The 10991-nt window shown below is 35.4% G+C and overlaps 2 protein-coding genes across 2 annotated transcripts; both read left to right on the forward strand.

Moving 5' to 3' along the window:
• Nucleotides 1–897: 897 nt before the first annotated feature.
• Nucleotides 898–3844, forward strand: LOC134724882 (tubulin alpha chain-like). Its single transcript, XM_063588203.1, has 3 exons — nucleotides 898–1051; nucleotides 1916–2138; nucleotides 2653–3844. The coding sequence occupies exons 1-3, from the start codon at nucleotides 1049–1051 to the stop codon at nucleotides 3774–3776; spliced, it is 1350 nt and encodes a 449-aa protein (XP_063444273.1). The 5' UTR covers nucleotides 898–1048; the 3' UTR covers nucleotides 3777–3844.
• A 2515-nt stretch (nucleotides 3845–6359) lies between these two features.
• On the forward strand, nucleotides 6360–9882 carry LOC134724883 (tubulin alpha-1A chain-like). The gene is made up of 3 exons (XM_063588204.1): nucleotides 6360–6516; nucleotides 7975–8197; nucleotides 8653–9882. The coding sequence occupies exons 1-3, from the start codon at nucleotides 6514–6516 to the stop codon at nucleotides 9780–9782; spliced, it is 1356 nt and encodes a 451-aa protein (XP_063444274.1). The 5' UTR covers nucleotides 6360–6513; the 3' UTR covers nucleotides 9783–9882.
• The last annotated feature ends 1109 nt before the right edge of the window (nucleotides 9883–10991 follow it).

Raw genomic sequence — 10991 nt, forward strand, 5'->3', positions numbered from 1 at the left:
CCTTATCAATTTTTGGAAATTCTTGTATATTTCGTTTATTTTTCTCCAATTATTTGTGTAGTTATATATGACGGATTCTTTGATATTATATATGCTTCAGGGACCACCATTTCGCTGGCGGTTTTGAAACTGTTCTGTACAAGATTTTGAAAATGACTCATGATAACTTGACCTCGTAAAAACTAAACTTTGTTACAAGACAGGATGCAAATGAATATTCTACAGTACAGATGCAGAAAACAGATGTGTACACGAGCGAATATAAATGCTCGCATGCACGCCGGTAGCCCCCTCCCCGCGAATTTTAAATGTTCGTCCCCTTACACTGTAATGCAAAAACAAGTTGGACGGGATTGGATATTATAAGGAATCTTCCTACTTGTAACTACCAAATAATATGTATATGTACAGTTGCCAGTTTAGATTACCCTTTTCCTGGCAATGGAAATGTTCAACATTGTGCATCTGTCTATGTAACAGATGTTACAACTGTGGTTTTATTTCAGTAAATTTTGTGAATTTATCATTAAATGATTACTGATTGATTGATTGATTGATTGATTGATTGATTGATTGATGGTTGATTGATGATTGATTGATTGATTGATTGATTGATTGATTGATTGATTGATTGATTGATTGATTGATTGATTGATTGATTGATTGATTGATCAACGGAACTCAGTTGCATCTTTAGACTGTACATTGAGTTTCAAGACGCTGACGCGAAAATAAGCAACCAATAATCAAACAATCATACATTAGACTTTCAAGTAGCTTGTTTTGAACATTACACACATTATCACATGTTTATAGATTAGATTAACAGACGGACTTTACACAATTACACGTTCAGATATGAACAATTCATACGAAACCGCCTTTTAATCTGATAACCAAGTTAACGTGTCAACCATCTTAGTATAAATACTACAACATGATACTATCAAGCACGCTACAAATCTGTGGACTCATTGACAGTTCAAGCAGGTTTTTCTAGTTAATTTACTTTTTATTTATAAATAAATTTGGATATAACTTATTGAAAATGGTAAGTCATATTTAAAAAAAAAGATAGTCAAAAATAGACCAAGAACTAATATAATTTTTATGCGAGTCAATAGATGAAGATGTTATTTCTCATGTATAAGTCATGAAATATCGAATTTGACGATTTATTTGGATGAAAAAAAGATATGGATGACAAAGTCAATGAGACGCAGCCCACCAACACAAGTTAACACAACCAAAATAGACATATAAATGTAATAGAGATCACCAAGGGACAACAGTCCAGACCAAATAACACGCTCGGAATCAAACCTGCAAGATTTCAATAAAGAATATATAATTGTTACTAAAATACCTTAAAATCAAATATTAAAACAAAATTACCGATAAACAAAACATAAAAAAGCTGTCACCATTAAGAAGATTTTGAACCACCGATGGAATTCCTGGTTCGGAACAGCCACATATAGCATGTTGTGCGATAGTGATCTATTTGTTTTGTTCTGGAAACGCGTAGTATATAATTCCCTCCCCAAAAAATGTTAGAGTGATCAAATCTGTATAATGAGAGCTTGGAACCATACAACTATGATTTAAAAACAATACTGTATACAGTCAAGGGCACACAATACTTGCATATAGAATTTTGTAGAGGAAAACAACGTCGACTAAAGGAATAGGTAAGACGTATACTTATCATTTATACAAAAAATAATCTAATACAACCTTTAGATATATGCTAGTATATTCCTCCTACTTTGAAAGCAAATATCATAGATATCAGTCGTATAATTCGTTATCACTAGATATTATTCCAGCAAAATTATAATGTTGTGGATATAACATAGTTCAAAACAACTAATATATATGATATCCAAGACCTGTGATTTTATTATTATTTTAGAGGGAATGTATCAGTTTACACGTTGGACAAGCTGGAGTCCAGATGGGCAATGCTTGCTGGGAGTTGTACTGTATGGAACATGGTATCCAACCTGATGGTCAGATGCCTTCCGACAAGACCACCGGAAAGGCAGATGACACCTTCAGTACATTCTTTAGTGAAACAGGTTCCGGTAAACATGTTCCAAGGGCCATATTTGTTGATCTTGAGCCCACCGTTGTTGGTAGGTTTCTATTTTTTGCTTTTTTAGTATTATTTCAGAAATTGATTTCAAATTTCAAGAACTTCAATTATTAAACATTGCATCTACATTTTGGGACCAGCAAAAAAAAACCAATAAACATTCATTGGAATATACTGACAATAAAAACGTATCATACAAAACTTTATTTCGAATGTGCTAAACTTTACACATAAATGAACTAGAGTTATCTTTCTTTACATATACATGTGCGTATATTCCTTGCAAGAAATAAAAATCACACATTTTCCCCATATTCTACTTCACAATTGACTTCGTATTTTATCAGCATCTCAACAAAGAAGAGTTATAAAGTGTGTGTGTTCGGATCTGCTAGAAACTGTTTTCGTGTTTTCAAACAAAAGTGAATAACGACTGGTGGTATATGTTTGTTTTGATAAGTTTTAATCAGAATTGTGTACCTGGTAGAAACCTCTAATTACTACATAACAGCTACTGCGTGATTATAAACTAAGGAAATGTTGATTTTTTTTAGACGAAGTCAGAACTGGACCGTATCGTCAGCTTTACCATCCAGAACAACTCATCACAGGCAAGGAAGACGCTGCCAATAATTATGCAAGGGGGCACTATACTGTTGGAAAAGAATTAATTGATTCTGTCGTTGATCGCATAAGAAAGCTTTCCGACCAATGCACAGGATTGCAAGGATTTTTAGTTTTCCATAGCTTCGGTGGAGGAACTGGTTCTGGCTTTACCTCCTTACTACTGGAACACCTCTCAATGGACTTTGGTAAGAAGTCAAAGTTGGAATTTGCCATCTATCCGTCACCTAAAGTAGCCACAGCTGTTGTGGAACCTTATAATTCTGTTCTCACAACCCATACAACACTTGAACATTCCGACTGTGCCTTTATGGTAGACAATGAAGCTATATTTGACATATGCAAGCGTAACTTGGACATAGATAGGCCATCGTATATCAATTTGAACCGTTTAGTTGCCCAAATTGTAAGTTCGATAACGGCTTCTCTAAGATTTGATGGAGCACTTAATGTTGACCTCAACGAGTTCCAGACTAATCTGGTACCATATCCCAGAATTCATTTCCCATTGGCTACATACGCTCCAATCATCTCTGCTGAAAAGGCTTATAATGAGGTTTTATCGATATCCCAGATCACAAATTCTTGCTTTGAATCTGCAAACCAAATGGTAAAATGCGATCCCCGAAATGGAAAATACATGTGCGTATGTCTGCTTTACCGAGGAGACGTGGTACCGAAAGATATAAATGTCGCCATTTCTGCGATAAAAACAAAGCGGTCTATTCAGTTTGTCGACTGGTGTCCGACTGGGTTTAAAGTTGGAATAAACTACCAGCCACCCACAGTTGTTCCAGGAGGGGATCTTGCAAAGGTGCAACGTGCTGTTTGTATGTTGAGCAATACAACCGCAATTGCCGAAGCGTGGGCTCGTTTGGACCACAAATTCGATCTTATGTTCCAGAAACGAGCATTTGTTCATTGGTATGTAGGTGAAGGAATGGAAGAAGGGGAATTCGCTGAGGCACGTGAGGACCTCGCGTCTTTAGAAAAAGATTATGAAGAAGTTGGCATGGACTCTGGAGAAGCCGAAGAAGAAGAAGAAGAATATTGAAACGTGTTTTCTATAAATTTGATACTTATATATTAAAATATGTTATGAAAATAAAACTTTATATAATATTTAAATATTTGCATGCTACTGTATAATATTGCGAACACATATAATTTCTGTTCTAATCTTACGTCGTATCAGGTAACCAGTCACCACGCTCATAAATGAAATGTTTATAGGCGTTTGAAATACACAAGCTAAGTTATATGAATCTAGGAAAAACAAATGCAGGTTAACTTAGTCCACAGTTCTAATATTTTTGTTTGTTATTAATTACCCCACTATGAATAAATTCAAAGTTGCTTGCTTATCGTTCAGTGTCAAATATTTCACGCACTTTCATAACAAGAACGAATTAGTAATAAATACAAGAGGTGTGGCTTATATTATAGAGGCAATCTGGATGAAGGATTGAGAAAACTGGACTCCCAACTAGAAATGAGGATCTATTGAATAGAGACAGAAATGATGACGTGCAACAACCTTTCCCCGCGTAAAATCAGAATGGATGGACATCACATGTGAAACTTTTGATACTCTATGTTTTCTTAGTTTACATGGCTAACTCGTCTGGAGAGAGAAGAGATGTGAAATACAAAATTGGACTCCTCAAAGAGTTTAACGTTCCCATTCTGACCTTACTTGGCTGTGTACTTTTACATCCCACGAAAGATGACAAAAGAAACTATAGACGTTCCAATTCCTCAACATTGGAAACTATATATAGTGTTATAAGGAAACTATAATGTAATCATTTAGTATACGCCAGACGCGCGTTTCGTCTTCAAAAGACTCATCAGTGACGCTCGAATCCAAAAAAGTTAAAAAGGCCAAATAAAGTACGAAGTTGAAGAGCATTGAGGACCAAAATTCCTTAAAGTTTTGCCAAATACAGCTAAGGTAATCTAAGCCTGAGGTAGAAAAGCCTTAGTATTTCAAAAAACTCAAAAGTTTGTAAACAGTTAATTTATAAATATAACAATATCAATGACAATTCATGTCAGCACAAAAAGTGCTGACTACTGGGCTTGTGATACCCTCGGGGAAATAAACGCATGACATTTTGTTTCAAATAATTTTCTTATTTCGGTTGGATTCGTGTTTCTAATCAAGTTTTCAATGTTGTGTTTTGCATAGACTATTGTTCGGGTTTTTGTTTCTTCTTTTTCTTCGTTTTTCCCCTAACGGCGTGGTCAGTTTGTCTTTGACTTCTAAGTTCGGATGTCCAATTTTACATATTCCACCTCCCTTCTACTTCTAAACGAGTTTTCCATGTAAACTAAAAAAACAAGAGTATGAGTAGTTTACATTTGATTTCCTTCTTTTCCTTTTCCAAGCGGGGGGGGGGGGGGGGGACAAAATTATGACTAAGCTGTTTATGATCGGTTGTTGACATCTTTTCTGCTGGGTGGTTACAATGTTATTTTTAGGTATACATTACTCATTATAAGGCTATGTTAGGCCTGTTCATTTGAGGACATACAGTAGACTAGTGCTTTGTGTCTTCTTTCTACTGATTAATACAGTTTGTATTTATGTTGTGCTGTTACACCACTATCCCAGGTTAAGGGAGGGTTGAGCTCCAACAAACATGTTCAATTCACAACATTCTTTAAGGGCCTGTCCCAAATCACGAGCCTGTAGTGCAATGGTTGTTCATGTATGTCGTTTTTGTTTTTTAAATTATTTTGTCTATAAATGAAGCTGTTTGTTTTCTCGCTTGAATTGTTCTACATATCAATGTTGGTGACTCATATATTCGACTATACGATGGGTTTTTTCTCATTGTTAAAGGTCGTATGGTTGCCTATAGTTGCTGATAATTTCACTTCATTTGAGCTTTGGTGGATAGTTCTCAATGGCAATCATTGTTTTTATAATATAAGTCATCGGCGAATCCAGTTTTCATTTTTTGTTAGATTTATTTGTTTTTAATTTCTTTTTTATTAATTTAACGTTTTTTTTTGGTGCTCCGTGATTTGGGCCTTTTCAAATTGCTGGATCCGTACGTGTAGGTATAAATCCTTGGTATAGATTCAAATTTTTTTATGACGCATTTGTCATATTTTAATTTAGACTCGGACTCAATGCTGTAGACATCGATGGAGCAGAATTAAAACAATCTTAACTTTTATTTCAAAATAAACCAAGTTATAATATAACCATAAAAACTATAACTAGTCCCATGGTGTTTTTATACAATGATAGTATGTATTGCAATACGCAAAATGTAAATCCATCAATATAGACGTTTTTATATAATAAAAACGGTATAACAAGTTGGCTTATGAATTAATAAGTTAAATCAAAGACAAATAAACACACACAATTTATATCAGTCTCTTGCTAAATACGGTTTCTTATCATAATCAAGTAATTAACGGGGTTTTTTTTAACATTTAATTTGTTTATGGAATAACCTACTCTCCCCTGCAGCATCAATTAGTAGGTCAGTCCATGTTTTTTAAATTCTTTTATGTAAATCACAAGTACCTGCAGACACATTAAGCTCCGCCTCAAATGATATCATGAAACATTCGGAAGTTTGAAATTGAATGAGTATTAATGGTAAAACCAGAATGTACACGTTAAAGGGCCTCAAGGCCAAACCGTATAGTATATAAGAAAATACCGGCTTTTTAACATCAGTTAAAACCTGTGGACTCATTAACTGTTCGCTCAGGCTTTAAAGTTTTTTCGAAGTTTTCCTCCCTAGTCAACGTATTGTTCAACCAAAATGGTAAGTAAACTTTATTTGAAAAGATAATTTTTTTAACTGAGCCTTCTAGGAGAAATGTCTGCGTTTTTTAATATTATTTTACAGCTTCCAACCAAACTTCCTGACTAGTACTCTCGGGTTTTCTTGTCGGGCACGTGAGTTGTTTAGCACGTGAGTTCATTTTACTAGATATCTCTGATTTTACTATTAAATGAATGCACGAGCCTACAATTTAAGTTAAGCCCCCTCCCCCTTCCACCTCCCCCGACCTTTACCAGAGACAACTGGCTGCTATTACACATCTCAGTTTAGTTTCAATGGAAATGCGAAAGTTTATTTAATAAAGTTGAGACTGAAAAAAATATATACAAAAATCTGTATTGAGTGTATGTTACGGTACCAGAGGCATATTGCATAAAAACATTGTCATTATGTACATGTATGACTGATTTTACACATTTTTAAAAGGTCCACAATTAGTTGTATCTCTTGAGGTTCCCACAGCCCCCAGTACTTCAACACTAACCAATGTGACACATTCATACGGTCATATTTAAAACATGTAACATAAATTAAGAGCATAAAACGTGAATTATTGGTCACATGTGGAATGCGTGCTGCATGATGAGTACATGTTTATTGAACAGTCGATGAATCTAGGAGTTGCAGACTATTGATTTTCAATCGTGTTAATTAAAATATTCGTTCTGTCGTCAAGAAAATAAAGATGATTCAGGATGACAAATCTTTATCCCTATGGCGACACCATAGCAAAATATGGGATTAACACAATGGGACCATGGTCTAGTTCATTAACAGAATTTGAATAAATTATTAAAAGATGCGGATGGGAAAATTTGATTGTAAACGTTAATTATAAGCTAATTGAACGATCCAAGTCTTGTAATCCTTTATTAACATCACTAAAACTTTAATGGTTTTTATATTTCAATAGCTGTATCGATTTGGTTTCAGTATTTCATCTTTATTATATAGATGGAAATCAATAAAAGTGTTCTTAACGTATACCCTAAAGAGATAGTAGTTTAAAAAACAAAAAACTTGTTTACTCTTGACATGTAAGATATTGACTAACAGGCGAGCCCACACACAAACACACACATACATTGATTTATTCCTGATTTGGTTAGATACTTTAACAGACGGAAACATGTCTAGACTGTATGTTAATCTCTCTTTAGATGACCGAAGTGGTTTCTTTTACATATTATATAACATACATTTACCCAAGACTTTAATAAGAAATTTATATTCAAATTGTCGTCCTGAACATGCATGAAATATTTGCCACTGGACCTTAAGCCATCATCAATCGACATATATATAAATGTTCATGTTTGCTGTTGATATAAGCATTATAACTAACCACCCTTGCAAATTACTACTATCATACAACCAGTAATAAAGTTACAAACCATGCTGCCCATACATATTAACAATTATTGTTTTATTTTTTAGCGGGAATGTATCAGTATACATGTAGGACAGGCTGGAGTCCAGATGGGAAATGCCTGCTGGGAGTTGTACTGTTTGGAACACGGTATCCAACCTGACGGTCAGATGCCCTCAGACAAGACCATTGGAGGCGGTGATGATTCTTTCAACACCTTCTTCAGTGAGACTGGAGCTGGCAAACACGTACCCAGAGCTGTATTTGTAGATCTAGAACCAACTGTAGTAGGTTAGTGTTTATAATAAATGTGCATTATTCAATAAACGATATATAATAGGAATGATGTGTAAAGGATATACCGCACGTTGATGAGACAGCAAACTGACAAAACAACAAAAGTATATTTCCAAACATTATTGAATAGAATATTGCAATGATATCCTTTGCTCTTTGCAAGACCCACGAAAAGGAACACAGTATAATTGTAATTTAAAGATGCTTGGGTTTTTTTTGTTCACTAATCAAGATAAGAGTTAAAGGATGTGGTCACTGAGAGATAAATGTACATCTTGTGAATATGGATGTGAAACTACTATTGCAATTCAATATCTTCAATCATCTGCATATAGTAGTACCGGTATATGATGTTTCGAAAATTGTTAATCAAAATAGTAAGAGTTGGTACACTTGGTACATGCATTTTATGATTTCAAAAATATTAAAACACATATTCAATTTTTCAGATGAAGTAAGAACAGGAACATACAGACAACTTTTCCATCCAGAACAATTAGTCACAGGTAAAGAAGATGCTGCCAACAACTACGCCAGAGGTCACTACACAATTGGTAAAGAAATTGTTGATTTGGTTCTCGACAGAATCCGTAAATTAGCAGATCAATGTACCGGTCTTCAGGGATTCCTCATCTTCCATAGCTTCGGTGGTGGTACCGGATCCGGATTCACATCACTCCTCATGGAACGTCTCAGTGTTGATTACGGAAAGAAATCCAAATTGGAGTTCGCCATCTACCCAGCCCCACAAGTCTCAACAGCTGTTGTTGAACCATACAACTCCATCTTGACCACCCATACCACCCTTGAGCACTCCGACTGTGCTTTCATGGTAGACAATGAAGCCATCTACGATATCTGCAGACGTAACTTGGACATTGAGAGACCAACATACACCAACTTGAACAGACTCATTGGACAGATTGTCAGTTCTATCACTGCCTCCCTGAGATTTGACGGGGCTTTGAATGTAGATCTCACCGAGTTCCAGACCAATTTGGTACCATACCCACGTATCCATTTCCCATTGGCTACATATGCCCCAGTCATCTCTGCCGAGAAAGCATACCATGAACAACTCTCCGTTGCTGAGATCACCAATGCTTGTTTCGAGCCAGCCAACCAGCTTGTAAAGTGTGACCCACGTCACGGCAAGTACATGGCTTGTTGTATGTTGTACAGAGGAGATGTTGTCCCCAAGGATGTCAATGCTGCCATTGCAACAATCAAGACCAAGAGAACCATCCAGTTCGTCGATTGGTGTCCAACAGGTTTCAAGGTCGGAATCAACTACCAACCACCAACTGTTGTACCAGGAGGTGATTTGGCTAAAGTACAGAGAGCCGTATGCATGTTGAGCAACACAACCGCCATTGCTGAGGCCTGGGCTCGTCTTGATCATAAATTTGACTTGATGTACGCCAAACGTGCTTTCGTCCATTGGTACGTCGGAGAAGGTATGGAGGAAGGAGAATTCTCAGAAGCCCGTGAAGATTTGGCTGCTCTTGAGAAGGATTACGAAGAAGTCGGAGTTGACTCCGTAGAAGGTGAAGGAGAGGAAGAAGGAGAAGAATATTAAACATTTTCTTTTTGTCAATAACACAACAAAACAATCTTGAGATTACAAACTGCGCAATTTAAATTTCGAAGAATACAAAAAGTAATGGAGCTCAACTATATATCTTTTTATTCATATTTTGTCTTCAGTAACATTTTCTCTTAATGACTATGTTGAGCATATTTTAGCCTTGTTGAGCCTATATCGTCACTTGCAGTTGTTGGTGAAAAAAAAATAGTACCATCAAAAATATAATCTCTGAAACTTAGGCACTTTGAAAAAAAACCCTAAACCTTTATCATTCCAACGGTTTTAGTTTTATCAGAGACATATATTACAATATTATATGTCTCTGGTTTTATAATTGTATCTTCTATTCCATATCGCTGGAAATCGAACATATGAGTAAAACCAATAGGATATCCTTCTTGAATCTTCGAAAGTTTTAGGGTGGTCAAACTTTTCAAATTGACATACAATTTAAAAAATAACAGGATGCGGCATCATTGTCAATAAGAGAACTATCCACCAAATACCAACTTACAGAAGTAAGCACCATAGGTCACTCTGCAGCCTTCAACAATGGGTAAAACATATAACGTATTGTCATAACAAATATGTCATTACCTGGGATAGTGGTAAAACAGCACATTTTAAGAAATACATTTAATAATTGTGAGAAAGGGCCCAACTCATCAGAACTATCTAAAAAAAAAAACACGACACCAAGTACGGACAGTTATCACAGTTACATCAGTGTGTTAGTGTTTTTGATTAATTTGATGTAGACCCGTTTTGAAAAAATTATATGAAAAGGAATGGTTTATTGTTCAGTACCTTTATTTTTCATTGGAGTTCTTGAGCGGGAATGGGTGTTGTTTTTTTTTGGCAAAAGTGATGACGCTTGGGAAAACTTTATTTATTGATGGGAAATTCTTGTTGATCAAATTGGTGAAGGCTGCAATATTGCTAGTTCAATGCTTTATCAGTTTCTTGTTAATAACTGATGGTCATGGTCGACAGTCTTTGTTCTTGTTTGGAATCTATATTACATGGAACCATTAACTTTATATTGGCAAAAGCAGTGGAAAAATAAGTTTCCAAAATACAAAATTCAAATCGCATTTCCGTTTGGAAAAAATCAGTCAAGTCAACAACTAAAACCATATAGGAATGTTTCCTCTTCATGACTCAATGTACAAATACACTACAAAACTTAGCCTAGAATCT

Source organism: Mytilus trossulus, chromosome 7, assembly GCF_036588685.1.
Source record: "Mytilus trossulus isolate FHL-02 chromosome 7, PNRI_Mtr1.1.1.hap1, whole genome shotgun sequence".
NCBI classification, from domain to species: Eukaryota; Metazoa; Mollusca; class Bivalvia; order Mytilida; family Mytilidae; genus Mytilus; species Mytilus trossulus.

Bases quoted from the DNA above. Each gene is read 5' to 3' on its own strand.
- LOC134724883 (XM_063588204.1), top strand. The intron at 8,198-8,652 runs GTTAGTGTTTAT...TCAATTTTTCAG, and splicing joins TCTAGAACCAACTGTAGTAG to ATGAAGTAAGAACAGGAACA.
- LOC134724882 (XM_063588203.1), top strand. The intron at 2,139-2,652 runs GTAGGTTTCTAT...GATTTTTTTTAG, and splicing joins TCTTGAGCCCACCGTTGTTG to ACGAAGTCAGAACTGGACCG.